This window comes from Bubalus kerabau, chromosome 12, assembly GCF_029407905.1.
Source record: "Bubalus kerabau isolate K-KA32 ecotype Philippines breed swamp buffalo chromosome 12, PCC_UOA_SB_1v2, whole genome shotgun sequence".
NCBI classification, from domain to species: domain Eukaryota; kingdom Metazoa; phylum Chordata; class Mammalia; order Artiodactyla; family Bovidae; genus Bubalus; species Bubalus kerabau.
The window spans coordinates 21,829,153-21,854,381 of NC_073635.1; the positions used below are offsets into that span (position 1 = coordinate 21,829,153).

The 25,229-nt window shown below is 43.4% G+C and overlaps 1 protein-coding gene across 7 annotated transcripts in view; it reads left to right on the top strand.

The window, feature by feature from the left end:
- Nucleotides 1–25,229, top strand: part of WDFY2 (WD repeat and FYVE domain containing 2) — a 183,160-nt gene that overhangs the window by 150,751 nt on the left and 7,180 nt on the right. For 6 of the 7 annotated variants that reach the window (XM_055542220.1, XM_055542219.1, XM_055542221.1 and 3 more), the window contains 5 exons: nucleotides 1,306–1,432; nucleotides 15,856–15,961; nucleotides 20,818–20,919; nucleotides 21,775–21,905; nucleotides 23,938–24,046. In XM_055542220.1, coding sequence (XP_055398195.1) covers nucleotides 1,306–1,432; nucleotides 15,856–15,961; nucleotides 20,818–20,919; nucleotides 21,775–21,905; nucleotides 23,938–24,046 — 575 coding nt within the window. Of the gene's footprint in view, nucleotides 1–1,305; nucleotides 1,433–15,855; nucleotides 15,962–20,817; nucleotides 20,920–21,774; nucleotides 22,034–23,937; nucleotides 24,047–25,229 lie in introns of all 7 variants that reach the window. The other variant, XR_008700923.1, reaches the window with a different exon arrangement.

Here is a 25,229-nt window from a genome sequence, read left to right on the forward strand (position 1 = left end):
AGAGGGTGGTCAGCACAGGTGTGCTGCTGGGAATGGTGTGTGTTCTTACAGGGATAAGAATACATACAAGCGGCTTGTTGTGCAGGTACCAGAAGAAGCTATTAAGCATAATCTACATAGTGGGTTTTTTTCTTTGTTTTTTTCTTTTTTTTCCTTTCGATCTTGAAAAAATATCTCCTGAGACATTACATGAGAGAAACTTTCCTAAAAGCTTTTAGAGTGCAGTACTTCATTAGAACAGATTGATGATCTAAAGAAGAAAGTGTCAGATTGCAATAAATAAGAAGCAATTGTATGTTCTTTTGAGAATATAATGTTTTTCAATAAAAATGAGTAAAAAAATGAGTCTCATATTCTGAAGTATTCATAAGCTTTGTGCTCATCTTATCCAGAAGAAGTTGCTATTGTTCTTACTAGGCAAGGAGTTTGATTTATGGTGGGAACTGCCAGGGAAAATAATATTTTATAGCCACACCCCTGGAGCGATGCTAATAGATGGCCATCTGTGCTACACACGACAGTGTGTGGAGCAGCCCTGTGTGCCTGGCCTGGTCACCCTTACTGCGCCCGCGTGCAGCAGGCAGTGGTTAAGCAGATATTAGCATCAGTATTAGTGGTGGTCATCGTATGACCATCGTCCCCGGTTTACAGAGGAGGAAACTGTCGCTTGAAGATGTAAGTAATCTTCCCAGAACCTGTAAGTTTAAATTCCCCAGGAGAGAAAATACATTTTAAATTCTGCCTAGCAACATCTATATTCAAGAATTTTAAAACAAAAATAGCATGGTAAGAAACCATATTCCAATAAAAATTAATTTTAAAAGGAAAAGAAAAAAATCATTGCACTTTTAAATTACAGAATGAAAAAAAAATCTAATTGAATTTTTTAAAACCCCATTTACTTCTCATCTCCTGTTGGCGGGCTGAGGGGTAGACAACAGCAGCTTGAAAAAATTTGGTTAATAGTTCTGGACAGTGCAATATTTTCCATGCTTAGAACCATGTCTTTTTTTTTTTTTTTTTGAAGGTCAATTAATTGCCTTTTTCATTTCCCTTTAGTCTTTACAGTGTTTGATTTTTATGGTACATTAAGTTTGGGGGAAAAGATACACAAAGCATGGGACTTTTATTCTTGAGGCCAATTTTCTTTTTTTTTTTCTCTTTGGGGACTTAACTTGTTCTTTGCAACAAAAGTGTATTACGTGCCAGGAACTGCCCTAGATCTGAACTCCCTTGCTCTCACAACTTAACGATGAATAGCATTGTCACTGAGTGCCTCGTGGCCAGCTCTGTCTGTTCTCTCAGGTGGGGTGACTGCTCTCTGCTGGGACCCTGTCCAGCGGGTGTTGTTCTCGGGGAGCTCCGATCACTCTGTCATCATGTGGGACATCGGTGGGAGAAAAGGAACCGCCATCGAGCTCCAAGGACACAAGTAAGGCTGCTGGTGCTTTTTTATCTTATTTTATGCTTTTATTTCTGGCTGTGCTTCTCGGCTCGCGGGATCTGAGTTCCCCAACCAGGGATGGAACCTGCGCCCTCAGCAGTGAAAGCTTGTAGTCCTAACCACTAAACCACCGCCAGGGGATTCCCTGCTGGTGTTTTTACAAAGAACTCTGGGAGAAGACTCTGGGCTGAAAGCTAGAACAGAGGCATGCAAGTTAGTCTCTGTGCCCAGAGCTGAGCGTGGGAGTAACATGGCAGGGACGCAAATGGCCACTTTGATTTATATCTGTACGGAAATATGTTTATTTATTTATACCCTATTTTAGTTCACAGATGATTTGAGAGTGCTTACCAAAAAGCCATAAAATAAAATAATGCCAGTAAAGAAGTAAAAGGCAAAAAGGAGGACCAGGGAGAAGACCATAAGAGTAAATGTTTGAGAGGAAGGGCAAAAAAAGAGCTTCAAAATACAAGCCTCGAAGTCCTACAGAATTTCTGTAATTGAGTTCAAATGTGGCTGCAAGATTACTGGCAGCTGAAGGAGAAAGGGAGGGATCATATCCTCACCTAGTACATTCTGTCCTTCCCCAGACAGTTCCTGAGAACTCGCCTTAATTCATATCAGACTATTCTTCATTAAGGGGTGGATTTCAGGAGGCCGAGGGGAACGGCAGAGAAAAGCTTAGTGCTGTTCCTGGGAGCAGTTCTCACACTTCGCCTGCACAAGGAATCACTGAGGAAACTGCGAAGTAGACGCCTTGGCCCCGTCCTCTGAGGTCCTCACTGGCCTGGAGCTGAGGGCGCCATGTCGTCACAAGCTCCCTGGGCAACTCCCTTGGGGACCCTTGGGCCTCACTGATTCATCTTGCTTGTGCCGCCCACAGTGCCTGGAGGCCAAGCCTGGTCCTGTGGCTGGAAAGAATCTTCTATCTGCTTTAGAACTCCAAAGCTAATCCGAATTGTTTTTAACTTTTAAAGTTTCCAGACATATTAAAGATGACTCTAATATCAACTTCCCTGAGCTGGCTGGTTTTAAGCGGCATTAACTCTGCTTACAGATCTGTCTGGAAACACTAGTTTTAAAAACTTCTCCTGGGATTTCCCTGGCAGTCCAGTGGTTAAGACGTCACCTTCCAACACCAGGGCTACAGGTTCTATCCCTGGTTAAAGGGATGAGATACTACATGCCTCATGGCCAAAAAGCCAAAGCATAAAAACAGAAGCAGTATTGTAACAAATTCAGTAAGGACTTTAAAAATGGTCCCCAGGAAAAAAAAAAAACTCTTAAAAGCAAACAAACTTCTCCTAAGTAGTTAAATTTATGGTTTAGAGTTATTACATATGAGCTAATTCAATTTGGGGCTTCCCATGTCGTTCAGTGGTAAAGAATCCGCCTACCAATGCCAGGGGCGCAGGTTTGATCCCTAAGCCTGGAAGATCCCCTGGGGTAGGAAATGGCAACCCACTCCAGTATTCCTGCCTGGAGAATCCCATGGACTGAGGAGCCTGGCAGGCTCCAGTGCATGGGATCACAAAGAGTCAGACACGAACGAGCACACACAGACACGATTCAATTTTGGAGGGCCTATGCACGGACCATTATTTTTTGCGTTAGAGTTCAGTTTTAGAGACATAGCTATTAAGCCCTTCTCTCCCACATGAGAGAACAGATCAGTTGTCTGGGGCTATACCTGGCTTATGGAGCCACTGGGACCTCAGTATCAGGTCCTTAAAGGAACTGTCCCCTTCTGTTTCTCTCCATGATAAAGGGACACATATAGAGGTCATGTAGAAGGAACTGACATCATCCATGTAAGCAAAGAAAAAGAAAAGCCAGATACAGCCCTGCCTCACAATGGATTCAGTCGCGGTGGACTCTTTGAGACTCCATGGAAGAATACTGGAGAAGGGGCATGCCATTCCCTTCTCGAGGGCGTCTTCCCCACCCAGGGATTGAACCCGAGTCTCCTGCGTCTCCTGCATTGTCAGGCAGGTCCTTTACCTCTGTGCCACCTGGGAAGCCTTGTTTCACAACACACGGTTATCATTTAATCTGCTGAGTAATTCCTGCAACTTGGGCTCCTTCAGAGAAATAAAATACAGGCTTAGAATGAAGATCAGTAATGCTTGTTGGACTCATTCAGATTAGCTCATAATTAGCTTTATTTTTACGCAGTGGTTCATAAAGAGTGCTGGCAGGGCGAGGGTCAGTTCTCACCGCCAGCATCTCTGGGTGCGGCGTGTCCTCAGGCAACACATGCTGGGAAACCTTCCAGTTGGGTAAGAAAGGAAAAGGCTATCAAGTGGAGATAGAGTCTCTCAGTCCCGGAATAATGAAACCTAAATCAATAGGTCTTCCAGTTTCTAAGACATACTGGCTTGGACGTTGAGAAAATGAAGCAGACTATCCTTGGAGTCCACCCTGACGTCCATCCTGGAGTCCACCCTGATAGGATATCACACCTTGGTGGGGCGGGCAGGCTGGTGAGATCCAGAGCTGCCAGGCAGAAGTGCCTTGAACAGGAATAGGAAGGCCTTGACCTGGTGTTTATTTAATTTAAATTTAGTAATAAGGTGGAGTGTGTGAGGGGCTCCTTGTCACCGGTCGCCTCAGAGGGGTTACCCTGTTGTCGCCGAAGCAGGCGAGATGAGCTTCCTCAGTGTCATTGACTTTGCTCTGTGAGAGCAGATCTGACACCTGAGCCGGGGGAGGGGAGCCCTGGAGCCACTGACAGGAGGGGCATGGGGCTCACAGAGAAGGGGCCAGAACATGCGGCAGGAAGGACAAGGCCCACGTTCACAGCATCCGTTCCTTTGCCCTGAAAATGGACCACCGGATTCATGTTCAGTGATTCTTGTATTTGAGTAGCACCTAATTCAAGAAGGAAATGGCAGCCCACTCCAGTGTTCTTGCCTGGAGAATCCCAGGGACGGGGGAGCCTGGTGGGCTGCCATCTATGGGGTCGCACAGAGTCAGATACGACTGAAGTGACTCAGCAGCAGCACCTAATATTTTGTCAAGGAGTTTTCAAAACACACAGACACCTCAGTTTAATCTTATAATAACCCTGGGAAAGAGGGCGGTCAGATACCTTTTTTTTTTTTAATGAGAATATTGAGCTTGTGGGCTTCCCAGCTGGTGCTAGTGGTAAAGAACCCATCTACCAGTGCAGGAGACATGAGACATAGATTTGATCCCTGGGTTGGGAAGATCCCCTGGAGAAGGGCATGGCAACCCACTCCAGTATTCTTGCCTGGAGAATCCCACGGACAGAGGAGCCTGGCGGGCTACAGTCCATGGGGTCACAAAGAGTCGGACACGACTGAGGTGACTTAGCACACATGCACAAATAGAACTTCCATCCTCAAAGACCCCAAAGCTGGTAGCTTAGGACTCCCAGATCAGTGCAGTGGAGAAAGCTTCTGGAACCTTCTTTATAGTCTGTGCTAGGCCCTAGGGGGGAAAAAGTGAACATTGAATAACACACAGTCCCACCATGCCCCACGGTGTTTTCTGTCACCATTCTACTTCAGAAGGCGAAGACTTTCTGCTTAGGTCTGAGGCTGCTCCTTGCTCGCCTACAATTCCTCATTTCCCTGCCTTCCCTCAGGGTGACCGTTGGTGGCCTGAGTTCCCATTCGTGGACTAAATCCTTGAGTTCGGGCACCGGGGAGAGCAGACGGAACCTGAGGCCCCCCGCCCCTTGTGGTGGGGAGACTCCCTTCCCCTCTTCTAGAGATGTCCAGCCGTGGTGTGGAGGGACAGCTCCCTGTGGCTTCCATCCCGGGTTCTGAGCTTTCACACCATCCTTCGGTAGGGAAACGTGACATTTATGTAGCCAGTTTGATTTGATGTGTAAAAAAATCCCATCAAAGCAGAGAGAGCTTTAGCACAAATAAGTGATTGATGACAGTGAAAATGTCTCCAAGTCCAAGGGAAAAAAGCTAAGAAAGTATATTTCTCTAGCACAGTATTATCTGCATTTGAAGCATTGTGGTACTTGTACTTCCTGGAGCAAGTGAAACATGAATCATGTGCAAGCTCTGTGGAAAGAAGGCAGAGACAAAGTTTTCCACTTTCAGGGACCAGTTACATTTTTTTGAGAATCAGTTACCAGTTAGATGGATATGATCGAAGCATAAACCTGGACATTTATTGTCCCAGGCCCACTTTATCAAATCTGATCAGGAGACTTGGACTTTTTATATTCTTTTATAGTATCTATCATTTCATGACCAGGTTTATGATCACATTTTTTCTTTCAAATAGTGTTTTCTTAGGTCTCTGAGACTTGCTAGCAATTTAATTTAGTGGTAACTTGATTTGAAGCACATATAAGAAACTTGCCTGGTGGTCCAGTAATTAAGACTCCATGCTTCCAATGCAAGGGGCCTGGGTTCAGTCTGTGGTCAGGGAACTAAGGTCAGGCCCACATGCTTTGAGGCCAAGAAATAAATTTAATAAAGTTCCTTCATAACAGTGGGCCAACACTGGGGGCTAGATTGTGTGTTAAGCAGCTTTTTAAAAATGTGTATGTGCGCTCAGTCATGTCCGACTCTTTGTGACCCCATGGACTGTATCCCGCCAGGCTCCTCTGTCCTCGGGATTCTCCAGGCAAGAATACTGGAGTGGGCCAATTCCTTCTCCAGGGGATCGTCCCAACCCAGGGATCGAGCCTGCGTCTCTTATGTCTCCTGCATTAGCAGGCAGGTCCTTTTACCAGCTGAGTCACCAGGGATAATAAAATAAAATTAAAAATGAAGCAGAGGCAAAGGTCTGCGTGGTCCCTTGTGGTGGATTTCCCCACCAAGACTGGGATACACAGGCTGCCTGAGGCTCTGCCACAGCCACGACCCGCGGCACACACGGCCTGTGTCTTTGCATCCTCTTTCCACAGTCCCAGCTCAGGGTTTCTCTTTTCCTGCTCTTACCACGAGGAAGACTTTTGTTATCAGCCTTCTCAAACTCTTTTGGTAAAGCAATAGGCGATTCATCAATAAATGTGCACTGGGAGGATTTGTGCTTTTCTCTTGTATTGAAGTCACGAAAGGAAGTAACATTCTTGCCTTCAGCTTCTTCTGGGTTTAGGGGAGGAGATCAAGGATAAATACGTATGAAAGCTTTCTCTCCATGCCCATCTGAGATTTACAAGTACTTCTCACTGTCACTGTGGAGAGTTATTAGGGCCGATGGAAAGAGATGTTTTTTCTATTTTTAACTATTTAGCTAAACACATAATAGATCAAAGTATTAGCAACTAGTGTTCTCATAGGAAAAAAACAAGTTCTCACAGAGGGTAGAGTTCTCTCCTCTGTGTAGGGTGGTGACTGAGAACTACCTCAGAGTCAGGCCAGGCTGTGTATGAGGCAGCTCTTTAGCTGTAGGCTCTGTAGGCTTGGACAAGGCACCTCATCTCTCTGACCCTCAGTTTCCTCATCTCTAACATAAGTGTAGTATGAACGAAAAGCCCTCAAAGGTTGTCAAAAACCGTAAATAATATAATGCATGTAAAATAATCAGCACAAGATTAAGGGGATATTAGTGACACTTGTTAACATCATTCTCATTAAGAAAAATGATAATAATCCATAAATCAAGCTTCCAGATAAGATGACTTTCTCTCTGATTGTCGTGGTGGTGGTTTAGTCGCTAAGTCTTGTCCGACTCTTGCAACCCCATGGACTGTAGCCTGCCAGGCTCCTCTGTCCATGGGATTCTCCAGGCAAGAATGCTGGAGTGGATTGCCATTTCCTTCTCCACGGGATCTTTCCGACCCAGGAATCAAACCCAGGTCTCCTGCATTCTTTACCAACTAAGCTATGAGGGAAACCCCCCAATTGTTGCATTTCCAATGGAAATATTGCCACGTGCGCCTACTCCCTCTTTGCCTGATACGTTCAGCCGATGTTCACTTAGCTCTGTCTACAGACCAGACTTTGTATTGGGCTCTTAGAACCCAGAGGTGACTAAGAAAAACAGGCCCTGCCTCTCTTGAGCTGCTCTGGATGTATGAAAACAAGGGAAAGGTGGACAGTTTGCCTTTGCAGTAGAAAGTAGGTAGCCTCCTGATCCAGATCTCAGGAGATGAATAGATTCTCCGAGTTCTTAGGATCGGACAGAACGGCAGGAACTCAGGACAGTGTTTTCAGGTACCTGGAGGCCTCTCAGGTGTGACTTGCTCCCCGACCTCCCCTGCTCCTTGGTGGCAATTGTGCTTTAGTTGGTTTAGTCGCTCAGTCGTGTCTGACTCTTTGCGACCCCATGGACTGTATGTAGCCCTCCAGGCTCCTCTGTGCATAGGATTCTCCAGGCAAGAATATTGGAGTGGGTGGCCATTCCCTTCTCCATGGGATCTTCCCAACCCAGGGATCCCGAACCTGAGAGTCCTGCATTGGCAAGCAGGTTCTTTACTGACTGAGCCACCAGGGAAGCCACCCCTCTGGTCCTTGGAGGTTTGGAAAATTCATGAAGGTGGGAGTTTCAAATCTAAGAGCCTGAGATTTCTGGAAGTAGGTGCATAGCTGATTAGATTTCACCAAGTGGGCTGAGACTTTCCATACTTTGGACAGTTTCATTTCTTTGGTATACAGTTAAGCACCACCCCTTACTCTTCAGGGATGGAAGAGGACTTAAGCTGACATTTAGGTAGATGTTAGCCTGTGTCTGAAAATCTGCTCCTATAGAGAATATGAAGGCTTCGCTACCCTTTTCTCTTAAGAAGCATTAGACTCAGGACCAGCTTCAGGGCATGTGACCTCTGCTTAAAACGGCCCCACCCTTGGTTTAATGCTCTGCTGTCATTATCTTGTAATTCTTTTATTTTAACAAAGTGGGGTCTTTATACACTCATAAGAGCATTTGCAGTGCAGTCCACGGAATGCTCATTGATTAAATAATAACCAGTTTTAAGATGCTTTCTAGTATCAATGCTACCATGATGCCAGATGGAACATGAGTGCAAGAGGAAGGTATCCTTCACTCTTTTATCACCCTGGATCTGTAAACCTGGGAATGTTTCCTCATCTTGTTTTTAACTGCAAGGTGGTTGTATTTTGAATCCTTAAATCAAGACGCCCCGGAGCAGCTTTATTACAAGGCTTGGGATCCCGCATTCATCATTGTGTTCTTCTGTGTGGGAATATTAACAGGACTGGAGTCCCATAAATTATGTATCTCTTGCTGAATGTTGCTGCCAGCTATGAGTGGCAAAGCAGTTCCTTTTGTAGCTTATTTGGTTTTGCAAGATCATTGATATGTATCAAGGTGCCTTAACACATGAATTGTAGTTCAGATCACTGGGTGGTTATGAGTCTGTTCAACTAGATGGATTTTCCTTCTTGCCCCTGAATGTCACAATGGCATCAGTCCATCCCCTGAAATGTATGAAGCATTAATCACAACCAGGAGAGATAGAAAATTGACTTTGTTTTTTAGTGAAAGATTTTATATTAGTCATTAATTAGTAAAGGAACTAGTAAGATGTTACAGCCAGTTCAAAGGGAAATTCAAAGAGTAGAAACATGAAGAGGCAATGGAGAGTGCTGAAATGCATTTGTATTTTCACAACTGACTTCTTCCATGGGAGGAGCCAGGCATGGGGATTCATTGCATCTTCACTGGATAAGATTCATTTGCAATACTGTCAATTTCCTACAGTTTACAGAGTTATAAAATAGCACAATTAAAGATAATAACTCTGACTCCCACAGAGGCAGAAAACACAGAAGGATGTGTCAGATTACACCTGATATTCCATTGAAAAAGATACCCAGCAATCTCTTTTTACCCATTTCCAAGTTTTTGATCTGAGAGATCCTCCCCTCTTCTCACCTATAATCATAATAATAAGATTATTCCTGGTCAGAGAAAAACAGCTGGCCTCACAAAGTTTGACCTCATCATTTACATTGGTGCAGTAAGAGTATTAATTAACCTATAGGCCATCTTAGTTGGTTTTGCAAATATGGAGCTGTATGGTATTAAGCAACTATTAAGCCCATGAAATTTACAAAAGTTTTTATAAGGAATCTTGGATTGGGCTTTTCAGAGCCTCTGTTATCTGCTATTCCACGGCTAGGTGGGCTGCCGTCTATGGGGTCGCACAGAGCCAGACGCAACTGAAGCGACTTAGCAGCAGCAGCAGGAAAACAAGCCCAAGAAAATCATCAGTGTTCACCTATAATACTTATAACTTTGGTTGAATTCTTTGAGATTTTCAACATTTGCTAGTTTCTTGGCCTGGTAGCTTTCTTAACACCTGTAATGCCAGGACCCTGCAAACCAGGTACAGGACCAGTTTTCCTTTCGGGAAGTAGGACCACTTCCCAAGGCATTGGCTCCCTTAGTTGCTAAAGAGGCTACTCATAACTGATTTGGTGCACACCATCTCTCATGTGACACTGTAGGTAAGGGCTTGGTTGCCCAGTGATATCCTGTGGATAGATTCTAATTAAACCTGTAAAATATTGCCATGAAAATCAAGGTGACAAAGTAACAGTTTCTGAATTCTGGGGGGTTTCTGAGAATTGGATATTATTCTTAAATGTTTAGATTTAGCTTACCAAAGCAGACTTTACTAAACGGTAGGTTCAGTTCAGTCGCTCAGTCGTGTCCGACTCTTTACAACCCCATGAATCACAGCACACCAGGCCTCCCTGTCCATCACCATCTCCCGGAGTTCACTCAGACTCATGTCCATCAAGTCAGTGATGCCATCCAGCCATCTCATCCTCTGTCGTCCCCTTTTCCTCCTGCCCCCAATCCCTCCCAGCATCAGAGTCTTTTCCAATGAGTCAACTTTTCGCATGAGGTGGCCAAAGTACTGGAGTTTCAGCTTTAGCATCATTCCTTCCATAGAACACCCAGGGCTGATCTCCTAGGTTAGAGACAGCCTAAAAAGTAAGAGAAAAGGCATCCTCATAGATCAAAAAAATAGAATGTTAAAACAACAGCAACAGTATTCTAGACAAATAACGCCAGTAAAATTTCTCTCTTCAGTTCATTCGGTCCTGTGTTGTTAATTCTTGTTCTGCTGGGTGTTGGTTTAGCAGTCTGCATTTGTAAATCCTTTTACGTCCAGACTAAAAAGAGTCCTGAAATCCAAGGAAATCCTGACTCAATCCATATCCCAGTGCATTTGTAAAGCCATCTACTTCCAGACTAAAAAAAGTCCTGAAATCCAAGGAAATCCTGACTCAGTCCACTATCCCAGTTTACAGACTAAGTTATGTCAGTCTAGTATTCTTTGCCTAAAGAATCTTTAAAATGCCATTTTTTAAAAGTACCTGGTGCATAGAATTGTTTTCCTCGAAACTCTGAGGTTGTCCCTTCTGGCCTGTAGCTTGTGACAAAGCCTTCAGGCAAGCATCAAAATAATAGAAATTTACCTGTAGATTATAGAAACTTAATAGATTTTTTTTTACTGTGATAAATAATATCAGAATTGAGAAGAGTGAAATTCTCTATTGATACTCCCTACATAACTATTTCCTGAGCAATTGATCAGTGTTTTCCCTGAAGGTAAAAGCATATTATGGACAGTGGAAGCATTGATAAAGCTCTAGGGTCTTGGCATGTAATATACAATCTCAGAAATATATTAATAATCTTTTAGCCATACTGACTTAACCTAGGGAAGACTAAGCATCTTCTCTGATCTGACAACTCTTCCTATGCAACTCTTAGAATAGTAACACAGTAAACAAATTGATTTTTTTTTAAATACCATCTCTATTTTTATGAGGCAAAGGAAGCAGATCTGTAATTTTCCAGAACCCCGCTTGGAAATCTCAAAGATAGTTTTAGGTGTAAAAAATATCCTAAACAGTTTTTTCCCCCCAAAATATAGGGCTCAACCTGGGAAGGCAAAACCAAAATTATTGTCAGAGGATACTTATCTTTAGATACTTAAGATAGGAGCACAGGTGCCTAAAAAAAACAATACTTGGCTATCTATATAATCAGAGTAACAAGAAGACTTGGGAAATAAATACAGAAAGCAGTACAGTCTTAAAGAATGTAGCTCTTTTTAAAAATGAGGGCCCTTGTTCTTCTTTTCATTCCTTAAATAATCAAGAACTTTTCAAATCAGCATAAAGCTCTGAAAAGGATTTTGGTGAGATAAAATCTCTGCTAGCTAGGCAGATTCTATAGAAGGTAAGGAATATCCTTTTGCATTGTAGTCCAAGGCATTAATCAGCAAACTAAGGAAGCAAGCCATCAAACCCAAGGGAATTATACCAAGATTTTAATGTATTTTGCAGCTTTTTTTTTTTTTTTTTTTAAGACTCCCAAGTATTATAAATCAAAGCAAGCAAAATTCACTTTCCATGTTTTGTCCTTTATTTTTCTCTTTGATATTCTGGAACAAATTTATATTTTACTTTAAAATTGCCTTTTTCATTCAAGCTCTCTCAAAAGTATAAAATGGAGTTTTCCAGAGGCTCATGAGTGACATCATAATGCCCACAGAAAGAGATGAGTGTCTGGCTCTCTCCTACTAAGCCAGACATTAGAAAGACTTGCATAGATATTAAACAATGCCATTTTGCCTTCAAAATATTTTGTTTTGGAAAATACATTTTTCCCAAAACATATGTTATTTGGTTAAAAGGGAATGGATTCATCATTGCTGTTTTCAGATGGCTCAATAGTTTAAAATTTTCTCAGATTGATTTCAAGTATATTGATAGTTGTTGTTCAGTTGCCTAGTCGTGTCCAACTCCTTGAGACTCCACAGACTGCAGCACACCAGGCTCCCCTGTCCCTCACCAGCTCCCAGAGTTTGCCCAAGCTCATGTCCACTGAATCAGTGATGCCGTCCACCCATCTCATCCTCTGTCGTCCCCTTCTCCTTCTGCCTTCAATCTTTCCCAGCATCAGGGTCTTTTCCAATGAATCGGCTCTTCACATCAGGTGGCCAGTTATATTGATAGTTACTATCAGGCCACTTATATTAATAGTCACCACTCACTTAAACTAAAGCTCTTTGGTGTCCTCAAATAAGACTTGAGAATGTGAAGGGGTCCTGAGACTAAAAAGTTTGAGAACCACTGCTTTAAAACTACTCTCTCGTTTTTTCCCCTCCCCAAAACTAAAACACAGACACAGTTGTATTTCCTGCTCATCATTGCACCTGGCATCATCTCAGTCACCCATTTTAATTCTAGTAATTAACCAAAGTAACTAACTTATTTTGTAGAGAAGACTGGGAGGACAGAAGATATGGATAATTGAGAACTTTCCATCATAGGGAGCATCTTAGCACAGCTCATGAAACGTGACGTCAGCTTCTACTGCAATGTACGTCACTTTTGCATCCCTCTAAAATGGTAAAAGAAAGGAACATGTTCATTTGACATGACTCATCTAAATTATGTTGGGCTTCCCAGGCGGTGCAGTGGTAAAGAATCCCCCTGCCAATGCAAAAGATGCAGGAGATGGGGGTTCGATCCCTGGGTTGGGAAGTAGGAAATGGCAACCTGCTCCAGTATTCTTGCCTGGAAAATTCCATGGACAGAGAAGCCTGGCAGGGCAACAGTTCATGGTGACTGAGCAGACACGTGCCTAAGTTACAGTCTCTATAGCACATAAAAATAAGCAAACATATATAATCTTAAATATTATGCTGTACAGTTGAAATTTCAGTAACTTATTTAGAAATGATCAAGACTTCTCTGGTGGTGCAGTGGTTAAGAATCCACCTTCTAAAGCAGTGGACACGAGTTCAATCCCTGGTTGGGGAACTAAGATCCCACATGCCAAGGGTCTACTGAGCCCTTAAGCCACAACTGGAAAGAAGCCTTAATGCTGCAAGGAAAGATTCTGAATGCCCTAAGGCCCGATGCAGCCAAAAATAGAGTAATTTTTTAAAAAAAAGAAAGAAATTATCCAGTGTAGGTGTCTAGTGACTTACCAATTAGCTCAACTTACTATGATTCCATTGTAAATTACCCAAGATCTTGGGAATTATCTTTAAGTTGGTATGCTTAAAACATAACTGTTATCTAAAGTTTATGAGAAAAATTATTTAATTGAACACGCTTATTTTTCATAATCTTAAATATTATATAGGCATAATATTAGCTTATTTGACCATTTATCCTATATAAATTTAGAAGAAATCAACCCAAGTAAAGCAAAATGTACATTTGCATTATATTTAACATTAATAAAGCCAGAAAAAGACATGGCTGTGTTTTGAAACTCATCACACTAGTCATTTGCCAAAGAGTTAACGTTAGTTTTGTGAACTTGGGAGTCTTAAAATATCACTGAGTTAGTATTTTCTGTAAAATAATTTTTATTTTTAAGCCTAGTAAATTTAAAGCTTTAGGGATTTAATTTCCTTATTTTCTGTGAAGTTCAGAAATATTCAATTTATATAAACATTTGTTTATCTTTATAAGCAAGTGCTTATAATTTAACAGGTACCATAATCTAATTTATTGACACCTTCAGAAATAGGAAAGCGTTCCATACACAAGAGGTAAACACCCCCTGAATTTCAGACACAGACACACAGAGCTTAACAGCTTCAGTCCTACAACTGGAGGCACAAGTCAAAAGTAAACACAAACACGCACACACACAAAATCACCAATCCAGATTTCACAGAGTTATTCTCCTTCCCAGTGAGCACAGAATTCTCAATTAATGTGAGCTCAAAACAGAATATTCAAACGAAAACCACCAAGAAACCAGACTCCCCATTCTTTCTCTCCCAAAGTGGAGTAGATCTCTGTCATCTTTTGGTAGTGGTCACTAAATTGTCAGACCCTTAAACTGGATTCCCCACCAAGAGGGAATAACCTGTCAGCCATGTACCAACCAGAAAGAAAAAGAAGACACAAACTGAGGGAAGAGGGCATGAGAACTAGAGAGAGACACTCAGTGAACTCAAGTCTGTTGCGGCTGTGGATTCACCCCGGGAGCCGTGCTGGCGCCTCGCATCTCAGGCAGCACAGGTTACCTGCCTCCATCAGGTGCCCGATGACCTTACAAATATAACATGAACAGATGGCACAGATTTTATTTAATTGATCAATTAAGGAACCAGTACGATTATAAGTAGTTCAACAGCTTTTTTCCTTAAGTGTTGGTAATTGACAGAGACCACCTCTTCTTGGGGCCTTAGCATCTCACATGAGCATTTTAAAAACTCGAACTATGGTTGATTTATCATGTTGTGTTAGTTTTAGATATACAGCAAAGTGATCCAGTTATACATATATGTATATTTGTTGTTGTTTAGTCGATAAGTTGTGTTCCACTCTTTTACAACCCCATGGACTGTAGCCCACCAGGCTCCTCTGCCCACAAGATTTCCTTGGCAAGAATACTGGAGTGGGTTGCCGTTTCCTTCTCCAGGGTATCTTCCCAACCCAGGGATCAAAGCAGCATCTCCTGCATTGGCCAGCAGGTTCTTTACCACTGAACTGCTGCTGCTGCTGCTAAGTCGCTTCAGTCGTGTCCGACTCTGTGCGACCCCATAGACGGCAGCCCACCAGGCTCCCCTGTCCCTGGGATTCTCCAGGCAAGAACACTGGAGTGGGTTGCCATTTCCTTCTCCAATGCATGAAAGTGAAAAGTGAAAGGGAAGTCGCTCAGTCGTGTCTGACCCTCAGCGACCCCATGGACTGCAGCCTTCCAGGCTCCTCCATCCATGGGATTTTCCAGGCAAGAGTACTGGAGTGGAGTGCCATTGCCTTCTCCAAGGGAAGTATATATATATATATATATATATATATATATATATATATATTCCATGTGCTATACAGTAAATCCTTGTTGTTTATTTTATATGTAGTGGTGTGTATCTGCTAACCCCATAATCATAATTTATCCCTTCTCCACTTGCCCTTTTGAACATAAATCACAGCAATATTTTCTTAGTGTCCCAAGGCCAAAGAAATGAAAGCAAAATAAGCAAATGGACCTAATCAAATTTACAAGCTTTTGCACAGTAAAGGAAACCATCAACAAAACGGAAGCACAACCTATGGGATGGGAGAAAAGAATCGCAAAAGATGCAATCAACAGAGGCTTCATTTCTGAAATATACAAACACCTCAGACAATGCAATATCAGAAAACAAACAACCCAATCCAAAAAAATGGCAGAAGACCTAAGTAGGCATTTCTCCAGAGAAGACCTACAGATGGCCAACAGGCACATGAAAAGATGTTCAACATCACTAATTATTAAAGGAGCATTTTGACTTATTTTAAATGTTGCAAATCTCAAGTACTCTCCCGATGTTAGCATGTGGACCATTCCATTCCAGTCTCCAAGGTCTGCTCTTGGGTGGCACTCAGCGGAGAGCCTGCACGAGACTCACTGCCAGGCTTCCTGCCCTCAGGGCTCTCCCTGCCCCCGGGAACAGTCACTGACTCTTCTTGCTTCTTCGGCAGTGACAAAGTCCAGGCCCTGTCCTATGCACAGCACACGCGGCAGCTCATCTCCTGTGGCGGTGACGGTGGGATCGTGGTCTGGAACATGGACGTGGAGAGGCAGGAGGTAGGTTCACAGAAGGCTCGAGCCACTCTTCCATGGCCACCAGGCTGGGCTCTGCACCTCCGACTCTGCTGAGGAACGCCTCAGCCTCCCCTCCTGCTCACCTTTTTTTTTTTTTTTTTTTTCCGGTTGTGCTGGGTCTTCGTTGCTGTGTAAGCTTTTCTCTAGTTGTGTCTAGCTGGGGCTACTCTCTCCTTGTGCGCGGGCTTCTCATTGCAGCGGCTTCTCTTGTGGAGTGTGGGCTTTAGGGCACTCAGGCTTTGGTAGTCGTGGCACTTGGGCTCTAGAGCACAGGCTCAGCAGTTGTGGTGCGCACAGGGGCTTAGTTGCTCTGCCGCATGTGGGATGTTCCTAGACCAGGGATCGAACCCCTGTCTCCTGCATGGGCAGGCAGATTCTTTACCACTGAACCACCAGGGAAGCCCACTTTTTTCTTTGAGAAAACCATGAAAATAAGACATGTTATGTCAGAAAATCAGAAAAACAATAATAGTAAAATAAAATACAATTCTAGTATGAAAGGAGTTTCCTTTTATAAGCCCCTCACAAAGTTGCACGTAATACTCATGCAGTGGAGATTCGTAAGAAGACTGAGACTAAGCTGTTTAGACTTCAGATCTGTTGCACGATTTACAAGTTCAGAGAAGAAACATTTATTTTCAGGTAATTACAGCCCTTTGGTTTAAAGTGCACTATGAAAGCAGACAACTTGGCCCTTTATGTTATTGGAGGAAATGGAGGCTGGTGTGTGAGAAGTGGTATTTGATGAAGAATCCTAGTTTGGTATTAATAGAAATATTAGAAATAATTTTTTTGTGTTTATGAGTCATATTCTAAACAGTTCTCCAGATATAAATATTTTTTATTTATAAAAATTTGTCATTTTTAAGCATTTATTTAAGTTTTGTCATAACATTCTTTTTTCTTTTTTTTTCATTTACTATTTACACAATTTTTTATTGAGATAAAATTTACAGAACATAAATTTTGCCAATTTAACCATAACATTTTTTTGATGAATTTGCTTTTTCATCGTTCAGCATCATAACAGCTGGTTTGTTTACTGAACGTCCCCTTTGACAAGTACTTTGAAGTTAACCATTTTCTCATTTCCCTAGAATAATGCTGGGTAAATTTTCCCTTTGACCATGTGTATTCTAATCTGTGTCCTCAAAGGATACAAGAATTAGAAGAGCAACACTTTAAAAATGAACCAAAGGCCATTTCCCAACTTCTTTCCACAGCCTCACCCAGTCTCATTTCAAGAGTCATTGCCATTACCCACAATGCTGTGCCTTTCAAATGCCAGTAATTAAATGCTTAAGAAGATTAAAGCTTGATTTGCTCAAACCGTAAATCCACAGGAGTTCTATTAGTAACTAATTAAAATGATCCTTTCAGTCAGGAAATGAGGAATAAATAGTGGATTATTGCTTTTGAAAATACAATTTGGCCCCATTGGCATAAAGACAGTGTGTGCCGGTCAGGTGCATGGCGGCCTGCTTTGGGTGAGGGACAGTCATGCCCGGTGTGCCCAGTCTTCTTCCCAGGCCTGACTGACCAGACCCAGGGAGGAGAGCCGCTGGGCTCGTTTCCCTGTGTGCACACAGCCTCTGCCCTCAGTAGACAGAAGTCCAAGGAGGATACCAGTGCACTCTCCAGAGAAGGAAACCCGGCGGTCGGTCGGTGGGCAGTCCTTGGAGCCATCTTGCTCCAGTGATGCCTTTTGACATGCAGATATACGGGCACTTGGTACTTGTTGACTATTGTAAATCTTCTCCAGTGATTTAAAGCTCTAACTGAGCGGTGGCGACGGTCGCATCCATCTTTTGCGAGTGTCATATATGATAAACGTGCAGTCTCCCAGGTGTATCCATGGGGCTGCTTACCTGTGGCAGCTGCCGTGCAGCACTCTGCCTGGGAAGCCTGAGACCTAAGGAAACCATCCCTGCCCCGAAGGGCTGGTAACCTTTCTGGAAGAAAAGACGTGGAAGGGAAAGCTTCAGAAAATGATTCGATGGTATAAATAAATCAACCACAGTTGATAGGAGTTAGAGCATCAGAGCTGGGGCTTGTCACCATCAGCTCACCTTCCAGTGAAGGGTTGTGGCGGGAGAGAGTGAGCGCGCTCTGACCAAGACGAAACACAGGAGTGGTCGCGTGCAGAGCAATGGACGCAGAGCGGATGGGGTGGCAGCCCAGAGGGTGGGCAGGTGGGAGAAGACCTTGAATGGCTGAACACAGATCTGTTTGACATCTTGATGTAGGTTAAACGTGTGTTTATACATTTAACAAAATCGGATTTTTTACAATTTTATTATTTTTTTAAGTATACATAATACATGTTCTTTGTAGAAAAATTACAGTGCTCGTTAACAAAGAGAATGTCAGTTACTCAGGGTTGCTGCTGAGTCGCTAAGTCATATCCCATGCTATTGCAACCCCATGGACTGTAACCTGCCTAGGCTCCTCTGTCCATGGGATTTCCCGGGCAAGAACACTGGAGTGGGTTGCCATTTCCTTCTCCAGGGGATCTTCTCCACCCAGGGACTGAAGAATCTAGTGGATTCTTTACGGCTTGGCCACTGGGGAAGCCCATCCATGATATCACCACCCAGAAATATCACTCTTCACATCCTGGCAAACATCCCTTCTTACATTTTTCTCTGCAGATACACATGTTAGATTTTTCTTTTTTTGACAAAAAAGAGAATCATATTACACATGTTGATTTTTTCCCACCTTTTCAGAGCCCTACTCTCAGCTCCCTCCTCTTAGATACCCACTAACGTATTTTATACACATCCTAAACCTGCATGCTTCCTTGTAAAAGATGGGTGTGTGTGTGTGTTTTGTAAATCTCCCTTATTTTCCTACATCATAACTGTTCTGAAAAATCACAACATAGATAAGTCCTTTAGGGGTAAACTGTTGTCTTCAGCTAAGAAACTTTGTATTATTTTATTGATCTGTCTTTACATGAATTAGGGCATGAAAATTACCAGGCAAGTTGAAACTTACTTCTTTCCCTCAGGTTTTTTGTTTTTTTTTAATGTATTATCATTCTTTCTGTACCCTTGTCATTGCACTCTGCATTTTTAATTTTTTCGGTCATGCCGTACAGCTTGTGGGATCTTACTTCCCTATCAGGGATATGACTCAGGCCCCCTGCATTGGAAGCTCAGAGTCTTAACTACTGGACCACCAGGGAAGTCCCTTTTCCTCAGTTTTAATAAAATAAATAAACTTTCTTAAAGTGTCACCTTTTTGCTTTCTTTTTTTCCTCCTGAGAAAATATATAGCTTTAGGTTTGTGTCTGCTTAAAGCTAGGGGAGAACTTCCCCAGGTTCAGTTCCTGGTCCTGGAAGATTCCACGTGCCATGGGGCGACTAAGCCTGTGCACCACAACTATTGAGTCTGCGCTCTAGGGCTGGTGTGGAGAAGGCAATGGCACCCCACTCCAGTACTCTTGCCTGGAAAATCCCATGGACGGAGGAGCCTGGAAGGCTGCAGTCCATGGGGTCGCTAAGTCGGACAGAACTGAGCGACTTCACTTTCACTTTTCACTTTCATGCATTGGAGAAGGAAATGGCACCCCACTCCAGTGTTCTTGCCTGGAGAATCCCAGGGACAGGAGAGCTTGGTGGGCTGCCATCTATGGGGTCGCACAGAGTTGGACACAACTGAAGTGACTTAGCAGCAGCAGGGCTGGTGAGTTAACAACTACTGAAGCCCTAGAGTCCATGCTCAGCAACAAGAGAGCGGCCCCTGCTCGCTGCAACTAGAGAAAGCCTGTGCAAAGCAATGAAGACCCAGTGCACCCAAAAATAAATAAAGTAAATTTTTACAAAAGAATATAAGGATTCTTTTTAAAATAAAAAATAAAGGTAGGGAAATGGACTAACCCTGCTGACTCCAACATGACAGTGGACTAGTGCTTTTTGAGTTCCCACTGTGGTCGGGTCCTGTCCCCCCAGCACATGTAGCTGCATGCCAGTGTGATAAGCAGATGTATATAATTGTACACAGAGAATATAATTGTGTATGATCAGAGTATGAGATAATTGCATATGATCTGAGACTGTGAGATAAAGTCCTAAACCAACATAGCTGTCTGTGGTGTGACCTCTACATCCAACCCCTCCAGCCTCAGCCCTTTACACCCTCTCCTACCCCCAGCCCTTCTCTCCCCACCCCTACACTGCGCTCCAGCCATCCTGCCCTTCTCTCAGCCCCGTGTGCCTGGCCTCCTGTCATCCATCCCCAGATCTGAGCTTGTTATCATTTGTCAGAGACAAGTCCTGAACCCCAGCCTAGATCATCCTGTTCTCATAGCACTCTGTGCTTCTCTGTCTCTGACCTTTGATCCTTCTACTGTTTCACATAATGAAAGTGAAAGTGGAGTCGCTCAGTCATGTCCAACTCTTTGGGACCCCATGGACTGTAGCCTACCAGGCTTCTCCATCCATGGGATTTTCCAGGCAAGAGTACTGGAGTGGGTTGCCATTTTCTTCTCCAGGAGATCTTCCCAACCCAGGGATTGAACCCGGATCTCCCTCATTGTAGGCAGACGCTTGACAGTCTGAGCCACCAGGGAAATTAACTACTATTACTATGATTATCATGTTTCATCTTCCCTGATAAATTATAAGCTCCATGATGTTAAATTCTTTTTCTTCCCCACTACATCCCCAGGACCTGACACGTCACGAGGCATTCAGTAAATATTTTTTAAATGATTGAGAAATCACATGTGTTTCTTAGAGACACATCCTGACTGCGTAAGTTTCAGCAGTGTCTCTGCTTCCACGATCCTCACTGCTTCTCACTGTCACCTGTTGTGTGCTTTGTTTGGCAAGACCCCTGAATGGTTGGACAGTGATTCCTGCCAGAAGTGCGATCAGCCTTTTTTCTGGAACTTCAAGCAAATGTGGGACAGTAAGAAAATTGGCCTGAGACAGGTGGGTGATATGCTTGCTTCATCAAAACGTTATCACCTAGAAATAACTTTACCTTGTGATCTTGGAAGAAATAACACTGCTGGGTGGGAGCTGTGATGAGGGTAAGTTATTCTCTTGGAGTCGCTTTCTGCTGAATTTATTCCCTTTCTCTACTGAAGCTCATTCCTACTGGATTTAGTTTCTGTAGTGACTTGTTCCCAGTAGTTAAGTGATATGATTTTAGAATTCTAGTGGCATCTAGTGAAATATACCTTAAAATTAGAGAGGCCGAGCTTAGCTGAAATGGTACCAAACCATGAAATTATGTAAGTGATACGTATTTCTCTTTAATTTCACTTTCGTTCCATCTTAGTTTTAGTTATTTAGATCTACTTATAAGACAGCATTTTCAGCCTGATTCTATGGTTGGGTTTGGTCTGCCCCCCGGGGAAATCAAATGCCAGTCACCCAGCTTGAGCACGGCCAACATGTAGACAGTGAGTTGAGCCTGGTTTCATCCTAGTTCTTCTTCACCGAACAGAGTGATCTCTGGAGGTGGCACTTCTTCCGTAAACCCTCCGCACACCCGACACCCTTAAGATGACCCGACTTGGGGAGGTTCACATTGATGATAACTGGAAAGAACCAAGACTAGGGAAAGGGGCGCTTGGGGCCGTGGCACAATCAGATTTACTTCCTAAACAGTCCTCATTCTGAGTAAACAGAATCCAAAAAGAAGAGCCTCTGGCACATGCTTCCAATGCGCTGGGGCCCTCCCGTTGAGCATCCGCACCTGGAGGCTGTGGGTCACACCTGGGCGTACCTGGCGCAGCGGAGGCGCGCAGGCGCCCTGAGCACGTTTTCTCTTCCCTCCAGCACCACTGCCGCAAGTGCGGGAAGGCGGTCTGCGGCAAGTGCAGCTCCAAGCGCTCCCCGATCCCGCTGATGGGCTTCGAGTTTGAAGTGAGGGTGTGTGACAGCTGCCACGAGGCCATCACAGATGAGGAGTAAGTCACAGCAGCCTGCGGAATTGTCGAGGTTAAGGGACGAGTGCGACCCGAGCACTGCACCGAGCCCCGCAGCCATGAATAATGGCACCCTGGTTTCTGGTGGTTTCCAATACGGACCGTGGCAGGTGGGCAAAGCCCTCTTTTCCATCAGGAGGTGGTGTCCCCTTGTGAGGCAGGAGGAGAGAGTGCAGCGCTGAGAAATCATCTCTGTGCTGTTGTCAATCCCAGGGGTGTGTGCATTGAAAATAGATGTTCTTGGAGGAAATCCTCTGCCTGCTCATTTACTGGAGAATTGCCCGGGAATACAGGAGCCTGAGCTTCACTGTTAGCCGGAGCTGGTATCTTTGCAGGAGCGAATAAGCCCACGGGCCCCAGAGGTTTTATTTTCCAGAAAAAGCCAGGTCTCTTCTCCTCAGAGTCTTGTACCACCAGTTGCCCAGCTGCAGAATCTTGCTGGTTGGCCTCGCCCAATAACCCAGAACCTGAGATCACAGTGCTTTTTTTTTGGTGGGGGGTGGGGGGTGCAGATCCATGTTGCCTTTTTCTTTTCTTTCTTTAACATTTTAAAAATTTTCTTGGCCATGCTGCACAGCACGTGGGTTATTAGTTTCCCAACCAAGTATCGAACCCTCGCCTCTCCCATTGGATGCTCAGATTTTTAAGCACTGGACTGCCAGGAAAGACTCCATGTTATCTTTTTAATGTTAGCTGTTGCAAACTGCCTTCCATGTAAACAGAGTGTTCTTCACCAAGTGTCCCTTTTAGTGAATTAGAATCTCACAGGGGACTTGTCTGCCCAATTCTCACCGCCGCCACCACCACCCCCCCCATATAATGTAGTAAAATCATTTTAAGTACTAGATGGATGTCCTAAAAGCTGCATATAAATAGAAACATATTTCAGATGCACTCAAGGAGGTCAGCATTTAGAGGAAATTCTTGGCAAGTTAATAAAACAAAACATTCTTTTGCAGATAACCCTGTTAATGTATATGTTTTTTATTCATATTTAATCACAGCAAATATAAATTAAGATGCCCTTACATAAGTAAGCACTTATGTTCAATGATTATTTTCTGCTCATCATTTGTGATGAAATTAATAAAAGAGTGCTTCTCATTAAATTAGGGAGCTGCAAGAGACTTTAGGGATATTCCTGTTGAATTCTTCATTAAAGACACAGATCCAGAGGGTCTAAGTGACTACAGATTAAACCTAATTCCTTAATTCTAAATATTTTAAAGCAATCATCATTTTTAGGGTACTGAAGATCTGTTCTCCAGATTGAGCAATTAACAGCTGTCTTCAGAGAGCCCACTGCTGAATAGTGGGAACTTGAAACATGATTAGAAAACTGCAGCCTAATCCCCTATGTTGCTGTCCCACACCACTGGTTCTTCTGCCTCTTCCCCATGGGTGCATTTTGCATTGCCTCTAGAGCATCTAGGCAGTTAGCAGCCTTCTTACTAAAAAAATGCAAGGCTTGAAAAAATAAAAAGCAAGTAGCAGTGTTTGTTTATATATTGTTTTACTTGTTAAAGCATTAGAATGCCACAGAAAAACCCGAGTCTGCATTTATACCAGGGTAAAGAGGAGAAAAAATAAATAGCCCTTAGATGAAAGTGATAGTGTCTTAGGCATTTTAACAAATGTGCCTTTTTAAAAATGAAATAAACCAAAGTAGACTTTTATCAGCAAGTCCTTCTGAGATCAAACTTAGCAAAAGCACAGTGGGTTATTTTAAAGATTTGTTAACAGCACGGGTGGAGAATCTCACAGACTCAATCAGAGCAACAAATTTCTCCAAAAAGTTTCTAAAGAAATTTCATCATCTCTTGACCATTTTGGACCGTCTAAGAATCCTTTCACTCTTTTCATCCCCAGGGAATAAAAGTAGCTCTGAGGAGCATCTCTAACCGTGAGGTCATTTGAGCCATTTGGCTAAAAATTAGAGCTTACTGTCACTCTAGATCTTCTTCATTTATATACTCTGCCTTTCACTTCTGGAAACTTCCTTTGCTCCCTCCAGACGCGCGCCCACCGCGACCTTCCACGACAGTAAACATAACATCGTGCATGTGCACTTCGATGCAACCAGAGGATGGTTACTGACTTCGGGAACTGACAAGGTTATTAAGGTGGGACGCCATCGTGTTTTCGAAGCTTGCTGTCTTTGTCCTTGTTCAGTCACTCAGTTGTGTCCAACTCGTTGGGACCCAGGGGACTGCAGCCCACCAGGCTTCCCTGTCCTTCACCATCTCCCAGGGCTTGCTCAAACTCATGACCACTGAGTCGGTCCATTTCCATCTTTGGCCCTAAGTAAATGTACAGAAGCATCAAGACTATGTGAGGTGAGCTCAGAAACTTTCTCTTAAAGCTTCCCCTGAGCAATGAGCATCTTTGAGAACCCGTTACATGCCATGTACAGTCACTGGCTATACACGCCAAAATGAGACCTGGCCTTCCCCTGAAAGGAGCCACTGGTCTCCTGGGGACATACTCTTAAGAAGACAGTTAATTATTATTAACATGTTATTAACATATTAATTATTATTAACAATTATTAACATGTTCAGCAGCCAAAAGAGTAAAACGAACAAGGGTTACTGGGAGAGTTCAGGGGAGGAAGATGGTGCTACTGGCCTTGGCTTTGTGAGGACACAAGATTTTGAGCCGAGCATTGGATAAGGCAAAAAGTAATAAACAAGATCTTTTCCCAGTGAGATCAGTTAATCCAGAAACAGTCCTCCAGAGCCTCTCCAAGAAATGTGCTAGGCCATGTGGATTCCCTGCCCGAGCCAAAGCCCAGGACTAAAGAGGCCATGCCCACGTCATTCTCTGAGGCTCCCAGTGGCCGAGGCTCGCCTGGGTTCACTGAGCCCAACTTCCTGGGCCTCTTCTGGTTCCTTCATGGAGGCAACCACAGGATAAGGTGGTTAGAATAACCCTCTTTGGAAGCCACCAGTCCTAAGTAAATTCTGGGCATCTCGGTTCCTTTATTTTTGAAATCGAGACATCTCGTAGAACTGTTTGGAAGATGAGATGAGATACAGAAAGGACACATCTGGCTACCCATTTGTTGCCTTATAGTGTTACTTCCCTTCTTCCTTGAATAAATCTCATCTGCCTTTATTCTCCATCAGCTGGGTTAAAACTTCCAGCTGCCTTTGTCCTTTTTTTGAGGATTATGTTGAACTTTTTGATGGATAAGTACTACTGTATAGATTTATCCATGATGCTCATATAGTACTCAGTTCCTTGTTAAGTTAAAAAATGAACTTGAATTCAATTTTAAGGACTCCTTATACACATTATATGGCT